Source organism: Alosa sapidissima, chromosome 13 (assembly GCF_018492685.1).
Source record: "Alosa sapidissima isolate fAloSap1 chromosome 13, fAloSap1.pri, whole genome shotgun sequence".
Classification (NCBI taxonomy): domain Eukaryota; kingdom Metazoa; phylum Chordata; class Actinopteri; order Clupeiformes; family Clupeidae; genus Alosa; species Alosa sapidissima.
In genome coordinates, this window is record NC_055969.1 from 5,547,036 (window position 1) to 5,566,563 (window position 19,528).

Below are 19,528 nucleotides of genomic sequence, written 5' to 3' on the forward strand. Positions count from 1 at the left end.
CTGGATGGGGTGGAGGGGGCCTACCCCCTAATTTTGTCAGTGTGACTGCAGTAGAGCTGACCGACTGGTGATCACAAATGGACAAGCTGGACATGATGACCATCTCAGCATTTCTGGGGTCATTTCACCCACTTCACTCAGACTGACATTTTCAGACCGGACCCATGAATTATGGATCTTTTGATTCAATCATGCCATCACAGCAGGAGGGAATGGTTTGACCTTTAAAGGACAAAACGGGAAAAAAAGATTGAAATTGACAGTGCAGCTCAGTCTAGTAATACACTCTCAAAACGATGACCTTTGACCTATCGCCCGGACACCTCCGTCACTAGAAATCAGCTCCGTATTGAGGGCCCAGTCTCAGAGAAGCAGACAGGAGGTAGGAACTGGCTGTGCAGGTGGAACTGAGTTCATGTGAATGCAGACAGCAGCTAAGATAAAGCTCTTATCTGAGTATTATTAAAAGCTGTTTGTCCGACATGGATGTCAATTGACAGAAGAGCATGAGTGGAGTGTTGGTGTGTGGGTTGCCATGGCTACAGTACATACTGGGATCTGGCCTTTGCCCATGATGTGGTCAGTGCTGTCGCCATCCTCCTTGTTCAGTTTGGTCTTGTTGTAGCTCTTCTCATAGCACAGCAGCCTCAGGGTCTGCGAGCCCTCCAGCTCAATCTCAAACTCCTGTAGATACACAACAGAAAAAAAGTATAACATGTATAACATGTATCCTTCAGCGGTATAATGAAACTTTACTCTACAACTGACAAAACAGTTTCCATCAGTTTCTGTACTTTTGAAAGACATACACAAAGATATACAGATGGAAACTGACACTGCAAAATGTACACAGACACAGACACACACACACACAGACACACACACACACACACACACACACACACACACACACACACACACACACACACACACACACACACACATTAAAGATGTGCTGAATGCTATTTTCCACAGCCTGGACTTGTGCAGTTCTGCCCTGTTAATAAAACTGCTTACAGCCCCTCTACACCCCATGCAGCTATTGTGTGTGACGTAGCAGAAGTGCGCACCACAGCTAAACATCTGTCATCCCTCTCATTTCCCTGGAAGAGCCCTGGTAAAACAGCAGGATAAAGGCCCCTAATTAAAGCATTATGTCACGCAAGCAGATGGCAAACCTTCCCCTCTACACAGAGGCCTGGTGATAGAGCAGAACCCTGCAGCCCTGAGCCTGGGTCCTCCCCTACCTGCCGGCTGTCTGATTGGGTTACTTACCAGGGAAACTTCTCCAGCTCTACTTTGCTCGTACTTTGCCCTGACTTTGACAGTGGTGCTATATCAAGATGTGCGACTCACTCTTGTGTTTGTCTCTTTTGTCCCACTTGCTCCCATTTCCCATTTCCCATTTGCGTGTTGGAACTGGAACGTACCTCATTCCATTTAGGCTCTGTGGTGTAGCGGTACACTCTTGTCTTGGCCTTGTTCACAAAGTACCCGAAGGAGTCCACCTCCAGTGTGCAGTAGAGATCTGTGGAGTGGAGGCGGAGGGGTCAAGTTTAGTTCAGTCATACAAAGCCACCGTATTCACCAATTCAACTGTATTGTCATTTTGCAGAGTACACGTACAGAGCCAATGAAATGCAGTTAGCATCTTATCAGAAGCGCAAAAGAACAGAATTATGTACACAAAGTGCCGTTATATAGAATTAGAGTGCTACACCATGGCTGGCGTTCCATACAGTACTGTATATGGAAAGAGTATAGTAAGAGTATATTCAAGAGTATATTCAGTTGCATGTACGTACAGTTGATTGCATATACAATATACAATAAAGCATGTTCAGTATGTAAACTATTGTATGTACAATACATTTTATTTAACTGTTTGTGCAATACAAATACAGAATCTTTATAGCAATTGAGTGGGTGGGTGTTCTGTTATGAGACCCTGATAGAGGGAAGCAGTGGACAGAGAGCTGGGAGATAACTCAACTGATTTTGCATAGAGAGAGCAAAACACACAAGCTTCCTCTGTACTTTTTGGATACCCTTTCATCTTGCTACATCACATTCACTTAAAGTGCCACTTAGAGCACAAACATACAATAAAAGATAAGCAACAGAGAGAAGGAGGGAGAGAGAGAGAGAGAGAGAAAGTGAGCGAGAGAGAGAAAAAGAGAGGGAGAAATAGTAAGAAAGAGAATGAGACAATCTGATTAACAATTGGATAGTAGAAGAGAATAAGACAGAGTATGAGGAGAGAACCACAGACAGAGACAGCGAGAGAAACCAGGGAGACTCACTTAGGCTCTGTTTGAGGCCGGAGGCAGAGTGGACGATTACATTCAGGAATCCGTACAACCCGGTGCACTCATCCTCTGGAGACACACACACACACACACACACACACACACACACACACACACACACACACACACACACACACACACACACACACACACACACACACACACAGAGTAGATGAGCTACTGAGAATTGGACAGCAACAAAGCAAGAAATCAATATTCCTCAGGTCTCAATCTCAGTGAGATTTCATATGTCTCGGTTGTGACCCATGAAATTACAAGTAAACACTTGTTTTTTTCTATACACATTTCATATGTTTGAGCTTAGCCCCGATACAGCAGTTAAAATGGTTTCCTTTTCATCACAGTAAAATCTCAATAAATCTACATGCAACATACACATGCAAGCATCTATGCCGAGGGAAAGTTTTGGAATAAAATCTCTATGAAAGCTCATCACTGCCTGCAGTGAGCTGGGACATTATTGCTATATTTGACCTGGATCTTCCTACAACAAGATGTGTTTAGCGGTGTGGTGGAGCTCAGGTAAGTCAGACCTTCTTTGTTGACGGTGAGGGGGATGTGGTGGACAGTCTGCAGCTTCACACAGGAGTTGGTCAGCATCTGCAACTCCATGGAGGTCAGAGACACGCTCTTGAAGCCTGCCAGTGAAAATCAGGAAAAAAGGCCCAGGCCAAAAATCAGTGGTGCACACTTAACATCAAGGACATCAAAGGCATGGAGCTACGAATCTAGCATTGCGTGTCTACAGGCAGGCTACACCAACTCAAGTGTTCTGATAGCAGAGCGTTAAAAATAGATTTAGAAAACTTGGTTTTTTTTCAAATGTATATGCTACTATCACATCTGGTGTAGCCAGTTCCAATTGATTATAGTGGAAGCTAACTGTTGCAGCATACTCTCCGCGAACATAGTGCTTCAGTCATGTGCATGGTGTACAGTAGCCTGCCTGTTAGTCTGAAACTTTCAATGAGCTTGAGGTAATGTTAGCAGGGCAGGGGTTAGTGTTAATGGGGTGCTGTACTGCAGTCAGCCTGTTCTGAAGGTCACCAGGGACACCTACATTTCTTCTGCTGGTCCCGGATCATCTCTTTCCACTCCACCCGCTCATAGTCAGAGGATATCAGGAACATGTAGCCCTGAAACACACAGAATCACTAAAGGCATTAACACCAATTACCATCAAATACCATCTAATAACATCTAATATCATCTAGTAACATTTAATAACTTCTAATATCATCTACAGTAGTAACCAGGCTTGTGCAAAATTCCAGAATTGAATTGAAACTGGCTCTTAAATTCCAATTCAATTCTTGAATTTCACTTGCATTTCAATTGAGGTAGCAAACAGGAAGCAATTCGAAGGAAGGAATTGCAATTCGAATTGTGCACAACCCTGCTAGTAACATCTAATAACATCTAATAACATCTTTGTGTGTGCCCATCTACAAGACTGGAAATGTAAGGAAAGGGAAAGAATGGAAACAGGTACAGTAGATAAGTCTAAACCCTGACGAGAGATAAGAGACATAGCAGGGTTGCGGAGAACCCTGCCAGTGATTCAGAGGTAGTGTGTGTGTGTGTATTTGTGTGTGTGTGTGTGTGTGTGTGTGTGTGTGTGTGTGTGTGTGTGTGTGTGTGTGTGTGTGTGCACACTGTACCTTGCCACTCCTGTTGTGCAGCCGCAGGGGCATGTTAGGGGAGGTGAGCAGCAGCAGAGACTCCTGTTCAGACAGTTTCTTCCGCAGACGCTCCATCACCTTGGAGCTTTTGTTTCCTCTCTGCTAACACACACACACACACACACACACACACACACAGAGAGAGAGAGAGAGAGAGAGAAAGAGAGAGAGAGAGATATACAGAGGCAGGGAGAGAGAGAGAGGCAGAGAGATACTGTGAGGCAGTGCATTTAACCTTGGCCCAGATGAAGTTTCTAGAAATTCCTACTACTGATGCTACGGCAGCCTACTAGGGTCACAATTTCCCCCTGCAGAGCGTTGTGTGAGTGTGAATACCTTCTCCCTCTGGATCTCGCTCTTCAACGAGGAGATCTTCATCTTCATGGCCTCCAGCTCCTCGTCCGGCACCTGGGGGATGGGCAGTGGCTCGGCCTCGTCTGACGCCTGGAAGGTCAGGTCAGACAGCGGGATGTACCACTTGGAGTCATACTGCTGACTCTTCCTACAGGGGAAAGAAGAGGGAGAAGGTGAGAGCATGAAGAGAAAAAATAAATGAAAGGAGGAAAAGGAAGAAAATGGAGTGAAAACAGAGTAGCTTATTATAAGTGCAGGCAACAACAGTTGGAGACATGGGGTATAGAAAGAGAATGATGTATAAGTCAGAATGAACAAGCAAATGAGATGAAGAAAGAGCGAAAACTTATTAGCTTTTACACTGCAGGAAGATGAAATATTGAAAAATGTATGGTTGAAAAAATCTAGGAAGCACAGAGTACCCAGCAGTGATTCAGATGGGCAGAGCAGTGCAGAGCAGGGCTCATATCTGATCAGATCCATGAGAGGCCGCCAGACAGCACTCGCTGATCAATACAGCCATTCTGGGGCCCGGGCGCGTGTGGCCGAAATAGAACAACTTCATATTAAAGGGTAACATTTGCCACGAAGCGCTCTCAGATGATTCGAGATGAAAATAAACATGACGCAGGCCACCGGGGATGACGAAAGATCAATTGGAAAACAGACAGACAGGGTGAGAGAGGGCAAAGAGCAGGGGCGACGGGGGCCTCAGATGCGTAAAGGATGCCCGAGAGAAAGAGAGTCAACCACAGAGCTGATAGAGATATACAAAATACAGATAAAAACACAAACCCATGGCTGAGGTCACGTTCAAATGAGAAGTGCGATGTCAGAAGCAGAGCAAGAGTGAGAGAGAGAGGATAGATGGGGGGGGGGGGGGGGGGGGGGGGCTTTTCTGGCCTTACCCTCCGATCTGCTTCTTCAGCTTGGCACAGAGCAGCAGGTCAGTGAAGAGGAAGACGTGACGGAGTTTCCGCTGCCCCTCCACCAGCTCCACCATGAAGCTGTCCTTCAGCAGCTGCCGGCTCTGCAGCACAACAGTGGGCAGATGGAACACGGTCAGTTATCTGATCTCTGTTATAAACACAGCCCCAGCTCTCCACACAAGACACAGTAAAGCAGGAAAACCCAGATGGCCTTGCTGTTAGCTTTAATGATAGCACAAGTTATGTTAATAATACACAGTATTGTAATATTATAATGTATACTTTTAGAGCAACAAAACTGTAAACACATTTGCAATCTGCATACAGGTTACTGGACCAATAATGAGGAGGACATTTATGTCTTCCAAAAACCTAGCATTAAATTGAGAGGAATTTGATACTATCCAAGGTAGCAAATACTGCTTGATTATGAAAAGTATGAATTCACCTGATTCCACTGAACATTCCACTGTAGAGTAGTCTCAGAACAAATACATAAGGTCAACCAATGGTTAAGTGATGTAATATTAGAAATATAGATGTGCTGAACATAAACAGGCCTCTACAAGAAGGATAAGAACACAGAAGTTAATCTGCTGATAAGACCACAAACCGCATGTTCCTTTTAAAAGGCCCATCTTTCAAACGAGTCCTCTTTTTGCAACAACATGTTTCAAATCATGCCTGCAGTACAAATACTGAACACCAGTAGGCAGTAACGCTGCACAGATTCTTAAAAAAGAAAATGTCCCTCTATCTTCAGCAGCTATCTTAGCTGAGAGCGTTATTGTGTCTCCTGGGTGGACCTGAAGGCCCATGAGGTGTGTGCTGTGAAACAGGTGAGACACGTCTCTGCTCATCAGGCACTATGCATTCAGGGTAATAGCTGTCGAGCCCTCAGCCAGAGTAGAATGTGTGAGAAAACAGCCCTGGGCACGCTCACACAAACACAAACATGTGTGCAAATAAACAGTATACACTAACACATGGACCAGAGACACACGGAAACACATACATGCAAACACATGCGTGTGCACACACGCATACGCACACACCTACACACACACCACACACCACACACACACACACACACACACACACACACAGAGGGATTTAAATTGCCTCAGGGCTACAGATCACGCTCCATCACCCCCTTCTGACCCATGATGACGCATCGCCGGTATGTGAGGCAACAAAAGAAGACATCTGCAAGAGGCTCGTCCAATCACAGGTGCACGTTAAGGCACAGCGTCTATTGTTCCCTAGCCTGCCTGTGGATTGGGAAGCCTATTACTCGCATGCATTGTGCTAACATCAGCACTGTGGTATGCTGGTCACAGTGCCTCTCTCACACTCACACACACACACACACACACACACACACTCACATACACACACACACACACACTTAGAATACACTTTGCTTTCAAAGCACTCTCCTTATTGGGTCCTCCTCACCCGCCGGCTTCAGACCAAGATAGTTGTAATATCACACACAAGGCAGCGAAGAAATCACACACACTACCCCGTTGTCCCCGTCTCACACCCACAGCAACGGCCGCCCTTTATAATCTCCTCATCTTCTGTCGTCTGCATGAACGATGGCTTTGAGTGAGACAACCAGCCCAGCCAGGCGGCCCCCCTAATAGACAGCAGCCTATGGGCACGGCGCGGCTCATCTCTCCCCCAGCGAGAGAGGCCCTCTGCTGGGTCAACAGCTGCCTCGGCCCGCGCCTCTCCTGGAGCTCCGCTCTTCCACTCGCCGCAGGAGCGGCTAATGAGACATTTCTATTCCAAACAGCGACTCGGCACATAACGGCCCCCAGAGCGAATGGCTTCCTCTACATCTCTGATGACAGGTTTGTGCCATTAAATGTTTTTTGTTTTTTTTTGGCTCATCTTTTTTTTTTTACAACCTGCCAGCCGTAATGTATTTCTGTTGTCGTGCAGCACAGTGGCAGGATTTTTTGAGCGGTCGAGGTGGAATTCATCAAGCGCCGTGTGTGTGCCAGCTCTTAATGGGGACATACTCACTCAGATGGTTCCGAATGAGATCCGCTCAGCTCCGAGCAAACACGGGAGCCCACTGAGCTGAAAATGGCTGAACACAAAAAGGCAAGTGCCAGTGCAAATGCCAACCAGAGGGCACAGCCACGCCGACTGCCCCACGCTGCCAGTTGGTCATTACGCTCCCACTTACATTGGCTGGCCCGATAGCCTGAATAACGCAGCCTGGATATTTGACCGTGATCTGACCTCATGACCTAACCCCCACCGCTGCTTATCAAATACAAATAGAAAATGTCCTTTGTTATCAAACTGACCCCGTAACCCTGGCCATACGGTTAGTTATCAGTTACGATAACATAACTCCTTTGTTCGTCATTTCCTGCAAAGCTATCAAAAATACACAGAGTAGAGTAGAAGAGCTCTGCAGCCACTGGCTTCCTGACCGAGCGAAGCCTCCGGTAATTAGCTTAATACACAGATAAATACCTCCAAGATCTGATCAGAGTCCCAATCCTGTTGGGTCTGTCTTACTAGGGGCTGATCCAATCAGCTCAGGGCTTCCTGATAACTGACAGGAGATCTCCAGATTAGGAGGGATTATCTCAGCAAACATCCCACCACTGACCCTCACACTGCCCCCAGCCCTCAACCTCAGACACATGAATATATGAGACAGAGAAAGAAAGAGAGAGAGAGATAGAGAGATAGAGAGAGAGAGAGGCAAGAGAGATAGAGATAGAGAGAGGGTGGGGTGTGTACAAGAATAGAATAGAAAATCAGGAAGCAAAGGAATGAAAGAATGACAGAGAAAAACATTCATTGTGAGATAAGAGAGAAATGGTGGAGAGCAGGAGAATGAGAGAAAGAGAGATAGGGAGAGAGAGAGAGAGAGAGAGAGAGAGAGAGAGAGAGAGAGAAAGAGAGAGAGAGAGAGAGAGAAAAAGAGAGAGAGAGATAGGGAGAGAGAGAGAGAGAGAGAGAGAGAGAGAGAGAGAGAGAAAAAGAGAGAGAGAGAGAGAAGAAATGACAAAAAAGATATGGAACAGGAATAGGAATGAGGAAATAGAATGGGCACATCCTGAAAGTCACAGCACTGACACACAAGAGAGACCCTACCTCTCTCTCACACACACACACACACACACACACACACACACACACACACACACACACACACACACACACACACACACACACACACACACAACTCGTTCCACAATACACTTACTAGATACACCTCTGGCTCTATGAGTGTGAGGTATCTCAGGAGAAGGGGGACACATTTCAGGGTTGCACTCAGCCCAAATATGAGTGCTATAGCATCTGTTTGTTTACCTCCCTTGATTAGAGCTTTTAGGGTGATTACAGGGCAAATCAAGACATCTGCTATTGCTTCACAACAATAACAACATACAGACAGCCTAGAAGCTTTATATACAAAACACTGTCAGTCTCCTGCCTGCTACATGCTTGCCACAGACGCAGTCCACACATGACAGGCCGCTACTGCAATGATGTCAATCCATGTTTACACTTGGGACTGAGCGCTATATGCTGCTATCCAATTCAATTCTGCTTGGAGGAGCAGAAAGCCTATGTATGCACACACACACACACACACACACACACACACACACACACACACACACACACACACACACACTAATGAGCACAAATCTACATTAGTGCAGTGTATTGAGTTTCGGCTGGTGGTTATCTCCTGTCCCCTCAGTACTATGGTCTACTCCACTCCTATCTTTCTCCCTCTTCCATTCTCTTCACTCGTTCTACCTCATCCTCTCTTCCTCTTTCCTTTGCTCTCCTTCATTCATCTGCTTCGCCTCTCCTCCTCTATTACTCCATCTCCACTCCACTGCAAGCCTTCCATCTTTCCTTCTGTCCCTCTAAAACTCAATTCTTCCCATTTCCTCTCCTTTCTTCTCTTCTGTCCTCTGCCATCCTTTCTTCTCCTCTCCCCTTCCTAAAAAAGGGTCTGGTCATCAAACAGGCTGTCTCTGTAAATTAGGTGACATTTTCCCGGAGGGGGCCTGCAGCAGGGTGGTGACATTGGCCATCTCTCATCGTCTATGACGGAGGGGCAGAAAAGCTGCCGCTATTGAACAATGACACATGCAGACAAGCCGCACTCGCCCATCAAATATTGACCACGTCATGGAAAAGCACAACTGAAATGCTGTCCCCCCCCCCCCTCTCTCTCTCTCTTTGTGTATGTCTGTTGTCTGTCAGTAACTGGATGAGTGAGCGTGTTTAAACTACACAGTACAAAACCTAAATTCAGAGCATACGAAATTATCAGAAACTAAAAAAATAAAAAAAAACCTTTAGACTTCAGACACTCACTATGGATGAGTACATTTGTGTGTGTGTGTGTGTGTGTGTGTGTGCGTGTGTGTGTGCGTGTGTGTGTGCGTGGTGTGTGTGTGTGTGTGTGCATTTCTCTGGAGCAGGTGGTATGAGTCTGCCTCGGGTCGGACAAGAAGACCATGCACCACCCCCTTAACATAAACAGGAGTCCCATGAGTATCACTATTCAACTGCACATGTGCCCAAATCAACACTGCCTGCATGCACATAATCAGAGGATGGGCTTGTGTTTGTATTTGTGTATGCCTATGTGAGCATGCATGTGCGAGTTTCTGAGTTTGTGAACGTGTGTGTATGTGTGTGTGTGTGTGTGTGTGTGTGTGTGTGTGTGTGTGTGTGTGTGTGTGTGTGTGTGTGTGTGTGTGTGTGTGCGCAAGCCCATATAAATTTGTGGCTTTGCATGAGTTTTTGGGTGAATTACATTGGTTAAATCCACGTGTTTGACTCCAGGCACTCTATGACTGAGTACATTTGTGTGTGTTTAAAAAAGTATGGTATAATTAGTTGCTTGTATTGTGGATAAAATGTGGATAGAATGTCAGTGTGCATGCATGTGTGAGAATGAAGACATGGCTGCATAGCCTGACGAGCCATACCCACATCAAGATGTAGGGTCTGGGAACTGTCTATTGGCACTGCTCAATCCGAGAGGCGGGATAAACAGTTGTCTTTCAAATTTCCTCTGCACACAATAGGATAGTGATACAATTCATGAGTCCCACGCATTGTCCCACCAGCGGAGCTAGTTGACTAGTTGATCAAACTTTTGCCAATTTTAAAAAAAGCTTAACTCGAGTCGCGATTCAAAGGCCGCTGTTCGTCAGCAACAGCATCCATCTTCTTTGTTTACAAGTAACAGGGAATTCACGCAGAACCGTCGCCGACTCTATACACGATGTCATTGGCCTGATCGAATTTTCTTTTTCCAGCTCGCAAGTCAACGGAGAGTTGCTAGACTACCCTGGCTGCAAATTCTATTTGCTCCCACTAGGGTGCGTCTAGATTTCTAGGCTAATGGCTGCATATTTGAGAGTTAACATTTGTGAAAACATCTCTGCAGTTGGTACAGCATTCCTACATGTAAGATATCTTTTATGCATACATGTATGCATACTGTACATGCATACAAATACCCCAAAGATCATCCTTGAGATCTTTACAGCAAGACGGTCCACACATACAGCATGCATGCACATATTCATGTTCGAATACACACACACACACACACACACACACACACACACACACACACACACACACACACACACACACACAGAAGCCCATTTGCATGTTAATTAAGTAGCTTCTGTCCAGGCCCTCCCTCCCATCTGCCCTGCACCCACAACCCCACAGGGCACAGAGTCTCCCCTTTTACCACCGCCTTACCGCATACCTCCACCAATCAGAGAGCACTACCGCAGCTAAACCTGCTCACACACACACGCAAACACCTGTCTCGCATGAGTGTGAACGCAAACACACACACACACACACACAGAAATACATTAATACACACACTAATACACAGACACACACACACACACACAAATACGAGTCCCCGGGCATGTTTTACCAAAGAAAAAGTGAAATAATGAGCCAAGCAGCAGTGCTATTGATTTCCACTGGCTGCTTTCATGTGGGCCCGTATCAATATTTGATGATCAGCTTTGCAACGTCCAGACGGGACTCCAGGGGGTGAGCGTGCCATCGCCGGGTGGAGGTGGGGAGGGGAGGGGAGGGGAGGGGAGGGCGCGATAATGATTACTGCCTCTCCCTCTTTCCTTTCGCTCCCCCTTTTCCCTGCCTCTCCTTCCATCTCTCCATCTCTCTCTCACTCTCTGTGGCAAGGAGGGAGGGATAAGACCACATGTGAGGAGGGGCTTGCCCCCCCCAGACCCCCACCACAACCACCACCAGCAGCTCATGCATAATTGATGATGGCATCAGCATCAGAGCGAAGGTGCCTCATTACGCCGCATTACACGCAGGCGTCGCCCGGTGTCAATCAAATGACAAACAATACCACTCCAAGCCCACCCCCCCCCAAACATACACACATCACCCTCTGCCATCTCCCATGAGGGCACCAACTAGAGGAATGAGGACAAACTGGCAGCAACAGCATAACACAAGCAAACACACACACACACACACACACACACACACACACACACATACACACATGCACGCACGCAGCAGGAGTCTGGACACACCACATTGTGCAAGACTGATTTTTAATTTGCCTGTCTCAGACAAGAAGCTTCCATAACACCAACTGCTTCTCAGACAGTCACTCTGTCAGGTCAACGAGGCCACTTCCTTATTCATAACGAGGTCAATTATGACATCTTTATGAATCAAAACTTGAAGGACGATTATGAGATTGTGACATTTGTGAATTCATCATAGCAATAGCTGCTACCACAATAACCAGGCCTTCAATACAGTTCTTTAATAAACCCATTCCTGTCCTTACCAAATTACCACCCAAACGTGCCAAAAAGAACTGCAGAATTATGATCTTAAATTACCCAAACGTTTAGTGAACTGATGAATATTCAAGATGGCAAATCGGTGTGGATGTGTCTCTAATTTATCATGGTGTGTGCGCATCTGGCAAAGGTAGCAGCCGCAGACATCCAAGCACATGAGCTGAGGATTTATTTTAGTCCAGGGAGATATCTAGTGTACTGTACATCTGTCCAAACCTCACAACAGTTCACCACCCTGGCCCACCCAAGGAACAATGTGAGAGCACGCATACCTCTCCCTTCTTCACGGTCATGGACTGCCGTCGAGGGGTGGTCTTCTCGTTGATGCTGGACAGGAAGTTCTGGGAGATTCGGAGAGCATCCTGTAGCAGGGGGTGGTCTGGGTGGCTAGACGGTGTGTGTTTCAAAAGGTCCTGAAAGACACACACACACACACACACACACACACACACACACACACACACACACACACACACACACACACACACACACACACAAATGCAAACACACACAAATGCAAACACACACACGCACACACACACACACACAAATGCAAACACACACAGACAGTAATGTGAGTGGATAATGCATATGAGAGGTCACCTGAACCATCAAATGGAAGACATCTCTCAGTCTGACTTACATGCAACACCAAGGTGCTCCTGGTCACTCGGTCCACTGGCTTGTATAGAAGAGCTGAGAAACATCAGAAGAAATGTTAGACCAGCAGTTCCCACACTCGATAATGCTGAAATGGATTTATAGACTCAATGCCAAAATTATAGAGAGATTTGGAGAGAAATGCAGTGGTGTATGAATGGGTAGCTTACTTTCCAGAGAGTACTTTGTGGTCTGGTCTTTGCACTCTTTGGAACCTCTAACCTTCAAGTTCTAAGAGGAGAGGAGAGGAGAACATGAGAGGAGAACACGAGAGAGTGGGGAGAGTAAGATGAGTCGACGGAAAGGTCTTGGGAGTGCAGCAAAAAGTGCAGCAGTTTTCTGTGATGCCAACCCACCCGAACTAAGAAACCCTCCAGCTTATGCATTTGAAACGGAACTCCCTCCTAAAAATCCACCATCCCTTTAGGACAGGATTTTATCTGATCAAACATATTTAGGCAACTTCAAAGGAGTGGAAGCGATTCTTTCCTTGGGGGAGTGGATGCTCCAATAAGGACATTTTTGGCAATGGATTGCCCTCACTCGCCCCCACATCAAGTGCATATGATAGAGAGGCTCCCACTTACCCAAGCACTCAAGTATTTATAGACACCACATTGCAGTGGGCTTATAGAGAGCACCTACATCTATCTACCTGAACAGTTACTGTCTCAAACATATCTGACACAAACTTGTTTTAGGCTTCCAATTCCAACCAAATCACCTAACATCAAAGACATCATAATTGTTATGAAAGCCCTATTATTAGGTTGACATTTTCTGTTGGGTATGAATGGCCTCAGGTTTCTATCAGTCTACGCTAGCTGCTCAGCTTTCCTCTACATCCCCATGTCAGCATTAACAGCAGAGTTAAGATGAGCAACGGTGAGTAGAATTTGAGCAAAATGCTGGTGAACAACAAGGGCTGTTGAGAGAATTTCTGGTCAATCACTTCAAATGACAAAAAAAAACACAATGCAGAGTCTAATTAATTTCCTTTTTCGCAATTTCTCGATTGGACTTCCTCGGGCCTTATGGGTAATGAGGCGTCTAACATTCCGTGAACTCGCGACCTCCCACGCTGCCGATCCGGGGAAGGCCCAATTTTTCATGGAGGAAGAGAGAATCACAGTAGCGCAAACCTTCCTCTAGGCGTGCTTTTATTTCATAAAGAGCTCGCACTCAAGCCCCATTGCTCTCTGTTCGGGCGAACTGTGCCTCCTCTGTCTCGACATGAGAGAGTATTTCCAGCAACAGCCATGGAGCCTTCAGGGGGAAGAACAGTGAGAGAGAGAGAACTGCCTGTCTAAACGGATGCATTAATGTGTAATACATAAACCCAATGGTAGGTAAGATGGAGAGTTCACATTCGGAGAGCTCTGTGGCGCTAGCTTGAAGCTAAAAAGCCTCCCAGCCTTTTACATAAATTCACACCAAAAGCTATTTTTAGATCGGTGCTCTTGCTTCCGAGTTGTGTTTGTTTGAAGAACAGAACAAACCTAAACCTAAATGCTTTCTGCCCCATAGCAGCAACGAGAGAGTAGGGCAAGTAGCAACTAAACCTGGGTAGCATCTTTGTGTTGCTTCGCATAAGTGAAACTGATCTGCACAGAATGGTCCAGATGGCACAATATTCATTTTCCTAATAGCCTCAGCTGTGGCGAAAATGCTTGTCTGTCATTTCCCTTTATTCTGTTCCAGACGATGGCCTTGAGCACTCATTTTCTCAGGGTAAAAAAAGTACATATCGCTAACCCTCTCCTCCAACCTCTTTTTCTCTCTCTCGCACACGCACCACACACACATACACACACACTTGTTCTCTCTATAAATAAAATTCCTCCATTGCCCCCCCCCCCCCCCCCCCCCCCCAAGCTAGTGAATCACCTCTCTGCTTTCCGGCTCCACATTGGAACACAGTGACCTGAGGCTGAATCTGACAATGCAGAGAAGCACATTCCCTTCCAGAGAGAGAGAGAGAGATAGAGAGAGAGAGAGAGAGAGAGAGAAGAGAGAGAGACTGACAGACAGACAGACAGACAGACAGGGCATCATTCTGCCCACCTCTAATCACCCCCCACGGAGAGAGCCAAAATATTTTAACAAATGTGTCTGAGAACACTTTAAATCCCTATTTTTGCTGTCATTTATTTATTGACTTGATTTGTCTAATGGACGACATTAAGGACATTTGGAGAACATTTAGGACATTTAGCCTGTGACGGACAGGCAGCTGTTACCTCGGAGATCTCCGCGAACTGCGTGTTGGCCTGACAACACTTCTCAGCCGTCTCCACAGCAACCTCGTAGTTATCAATGAAGGCCCTGTAAACGCCGAGCTGGCTAGCCTGTGGAGGAGAGAGGAGGAGAACAGAGATAGAGAGGAAAGAAAGAACAGAAGAGAGAGTAAGAGAGTAGAAAAGACAGAGGGGAAGAGGAAATAGCAGAGAGAGAGAGAGAGAAAGAGAGGGAGAGAGAGAGAGAGACTATTAGTGCATTCAAACAGAGAGTGTTCTGAAATGCATTTGAAGCACGCGTCCCCATCCATTTGGAACAGACTGAGCAGTTTGATCTGAGCTGTGCCACTGCTGTAATAACTGGAACATGAATAATCACAGATGAGCTCCCACGCACCATCCCTATCCCACTCCCCCACACACACACACACAGCTACCACGACAGGAGCCATTTACACACACACAAACGCACAAACACATGCACACAGAAATATGGACTTTTTGCACATTAGATTGGTCATACACATGAAGATGAATGTATAGCTGTATCATAGGGACAACTCCATGCATACAGATGTCATTAACGTAGCACTGCTGTTGTGATCGGCCAGACACAGGTCCACATCAGTTGCCATGGAAGTGTGGCACGGCACAGGGGCGAACAATTAATGTGTGTGACCGGCGCTGGGCAATCACATTTGGGGAAACTAATTCAGCTGTCCAGCCTGCCAGCCACGCAATACATCTCTCCTAAGCCCGGCAGCCAGCCCAATCAATTCCCTTAAACACACACATGCCACAAGAAAGACGATAGATAGACACGTGTGTTTGTGTGTGTGTGTATGTGTGTGTGTGTGTTGAAATGTTACGAGCATAGAATGGGGGAAGGGTACCAGACCTCCACCTCTAGATAGAGTTCAAACAAAGAGAAGGCAGAGGAATACTAAAAAGGATTTATGACGTATGGTAGTGCCTGCTACCCTGTGTCGATATCTCACTACTCTATAACTCTATAGTATAAAGTCTTTAGAGAAGTGCCATAAACAAAATGGATGCCTTTGTTATAATTACAACACCTGAGGCCTGAGCCGGAGAGAGCAAAAGGCCAAGCCTTTTATTGTACCAGAGTGAGTCAGTCACCTGTGTCAGTCTCCAGTGAATCTCAATTAAATCTCTTATATTTCTTCTGTTTTTCCCTTCACAGTTATGCCCCAGTAAATGCCGTGGTAAAATGAGTGGAGGAGCTGCAGCATCACTAAACACACAGAGCCTGATGATCAGCGTGATGGCAGAAGCTTTCCCTCCATTCCTTGTGTTTTTCTCCCCACTCTCATTTCCTCCTACTCTCTTTTCTCTATTAGGCTGAAGCTTCTCTGCCTGCACCTGGACTGAACCTTACCCTCTGAACAACCCCTCCTTTCTCTCTCTCTCTCTCTCTCTCTCTCCCTCCATCCCTCTCTCCCTCCATGACTCCATCAGCCACCTCACTTCGCCTCACGAAGAGTGCCCACGCATGAGGGTATAGAGCAGGAGCACGCACACACACACACACACACACACACACTCACGAAGAGTGCCCACGCATGAGGGTATAGAGCAGGAGGCAGGAGCACGCACACACACACACACACACACACGCGCACACACACACGCACACACACACACGCACACACACACACACGCACACACACACAGTTGCGAGAAGGGGATGAGAGGTAAAGTGATTCCCCCAAGCTGCTTCGTTTGCATCCGTCCTGTCTGTTATGCTACGGCTGCTGCCTTGGGTCAAAATCAATCTGCGGCACGCTCGCCGGGAAGCCACCGTGACAATCTCATTAGGGGCCGAGGAGAGCGGCGCGCAGGCGGGCTAATGTCGCCGTGGACAACGCCAATAAATAGAGATGCTGGCGCTTGACCGGTGAGTGACACTTTAAGCCCAGATTGGAGGCTCAGGTTCGTTTACACATAACAGACAAGACAGACAACAGACAGACAGACAGAAAGACAAATAGAATGTGAGAGTGAGAAGGTGTGAGAGAGTGAGAAGTGAGCAAGCACAGTAGGAGAACGGAGGGAAAATGGCTGGGGAACAACACGAACATCTGATCCCAGATCAGCCAATAAAAGCCACCGGCCACTCTCTTCGGCTGCCTTGACGTGATTGCTTCTGAAAGGAGGCGAGAGGCCAGGGAGATAGAGAGTGTGAGGGGGCGGATGGAGGGACAGAGGGAGGGAAGGAGGGAGGGAGAGAGAGAGAGAGAGAGAGAGAGGACAGAGAGAGAGAGAGGAGTGGAAGCTGGGTTTTTCTCCACTTGTCACATGAGGAGCGATGCCAAGTGGAGAAAAAGCACCTGCCACTACTATGACCTCACACAAGCCGTTTGGAGCCAGAGGACACGGAGGATGCGGAGGAATCTAGGTCAGCGCCGTCTGACCAGAGGAAAACTTCCTCTCTGATGACATATGGTCAGTACATCCAGTTCCTCAATACAACCACGATGGACTTTATATAGCAGGCACATATGGGATTGACATTTTTTTCCAATTTATGTGCCATTTAGTGAGAATATACTGTGTGACATGTTCTTTCCATGGTTGGCTTCCTCAACTCATGATCATCAAGCACTGAATTAAAAACAATGTATTAAACAATGGGAGAAGGCAAACTGGATTAAAAGCTTTAATAAAGGAGATGTGAGAAATTTCTAACCTTGGACATTTCAGAAGATTCACACTTATCCACCTCCCTACCCTCAACCCATCATTATAAAAGAACCATCTGGTGAATACTGTGCAAACTGTTAAAAATTAAAAAGATTAGGCAGTAACCCATCACAGTCTTACACTGTCTACTGTCTTCACAAAGGCACTGGCTGGTACATACTCTACGCAGGGCATGGTTTTGGACAGGCTTTTTGAAATGGAGATGACGTTTGGGTCCTTGTACAGTACTGACACTCAATGTGGAACTCCTGCGCCCACTTAGAAAGCTTTCAGAGCCCGTCACTAAGTCTGCAGCTGTTCCTCATTTCTCTCCGTTTTGATCAACGCTGCCACAAGACGACACTTCAGATGCAAACAGGATCCCTCCTGCTCCCCGACACACACACACACACACGCACACACACACACACACACACACACACACACACACTTTTCTCTTTTCCTCTCTCATGAGTGCACAAGCTCACTCACTCGCTACCTCCCTCATCTGTAAACGGATGTCATGTTGGGGAGTCTGCCAACATGCCGATTCGCAGCCACACATCTCCCAACTGAAAGCTATTCCTGTCTGTCTAGTGATCGAGAGGCCGTGTGAGTGATGGAAGGGTGGAGAAAAAAAAAAAAGCAATGACATAGAGGAAGATGGAGGGAGAGGGAGAGGAGGACAGAAACGTGGAAGCTGAGAAAGAGAGAGAGAAGGGGTCAGTGAGAAAAATAGAGGGAGAGGTGGAGGTGATAGAAGGGATAGATTGAGGGGGGAGAGAGAGAGAGAGAGAGAGAAGAGAAATGGCCTCTGGTTAGAGCGACTTGCTGGAAAAACAATGCATCTTCTGGGAGAGTGGAGCTTCACTTTTCTGTCGCCACAGTTTATTAGGGACGAGACAAAGGGGAGAGGAAACTATAAAGATGGGGGGAGAGAGAGAGATGGAAGACAGGAAAGGAGGGAAGAAAAAGAGGGGGATTGAGAGTTAAATAAATAAATGAAAAAAAAATACTCCTGCACACGCCTGCCCTTACAGTATAAGAGAGGAATGAAATGCCTCTTCAGCAGTCACACAGGAGAGGAGAGAGAGAGGAGGGGAGGAGGAGACAAAGAGAGAGAGAGGAGGAGAAAGAGAGGAAATAAGAGAAGGGGAGGGTAAAATAGAGAGAGAGAAAGAGAGGGAAGCTGTGTGAAGTTAATGACTGTGAGATGGAGTAGGATAAAAACCTCAGCAGCTTCACGCGGCACTATTAATAGGCGCTTCTTAAGAAACACAAAGCACACAGTGTAGCGCTGCCGCGGCTGTGTGTGTGTGTGACTTAAGAGCAGCCGGCCTCGTGACATCACTCGCCAATTCACACGCACACGCACACACACACACACACACACACACACACACACACACACACACACACACACACACACAGAGCTCCCAGTGTTCACAGTTGCAGTGTGGCTTTAGGGGCGCAAATAAGTTGTTCATTATGCGGTAATTGGCCCATTGTGAGGCTGAGAGAGAGAGATGGGAATGTGGGGCCCGTGGCCCTGCAGCTGGATGAGTGAGACAGCAAGGGGAAGACAAGGAGGGAACACCAGAGGAGCAACTGCAAACAAACATTTGCTGTGGCTTTGGACGCATTTCTAAAATGCCAGTGGAAATGCAAAATCATGTTTTTTCTTCTTGTGTGTGTGTGTGTGTGTGTGTGTCTCTCTCTCTCTCTCTCTCTCTCTCTCTCTCTCTC

At 46.7% G+C, this 19,528-nt stretch overlaps 1 protein-coding gene across 3 annotated transcripts in view; it reads right to left on the bottom strand.

The window, feature by feature from the left end:
* The window catches only part of bcr (BCR activator of RhoGEF and GTPase), an 86,544-nt gene that overhangs the window by 11,595 nt on the left and 55,421 nt on the right, over nucleotides 1-19,528 (bottom strand). For 2 of the 3 annotated variants that reach the window (XR_006021776.1, XM_042060177.1), the window contains exons 5-16: nucleotides 15,083-15,190; nucleotides 13,013-13,073; nucleotides 12,826-12,878; nucleotides 12,455-12,595; nucleotides 5,275-5,396; nucleotides 4,349-4,514; nucleotides 3,992-4,114; nucleotides 3,391-3,466; nucleotides 2,864-2,968; nucleotides 2,304-2,378; nucleotides 1,431-1,528; nucleotides 553-684 (exon numbers count right to left, since the gene is read on the bottom strand). Coding sequence is in view for 2 of the 3 variants with exons in the window: in XM_042060177.1 (XP_041916111.1) it covers nucleotides 553-684; nucleotides 1,431-1,528; nucleotides 2,304-2,378; nucleotides 2,864-2,968; nucleotides 3,391-3,466; nucleotides 3,992-4,114; nucleotides 4,349-4,514; nucleotides 5,275-5,396; nucleotides 12,455-12,595; nucleotides 12,826-12,878; nucleotides 13,013-13,073; nucleotides 15,083-15,190 (1,260 nt within the window). In the remaining variant the exon portion in view is untranslated. The remainder of the gene's footprint in view (nucleotides 1-552; nucleotides 685-1,430; nucleotides 1,529-2,303; nucleotides 2,379-2,863; nucleotides 2,969-3,390; nucleotides 3,467-3,991; nucleotides 4,115-4,348; nucleotides 4,515-5,274; nucleotides 5,397-12,454; nucleotides 12,596-12,825; nucleotides 12,879-13,012; nucleotides 13,074-15,082; nucleotides 15,191-19,528) is intronic. The other variant, XM_042060178.1, reaches the window with a different exon arrangement.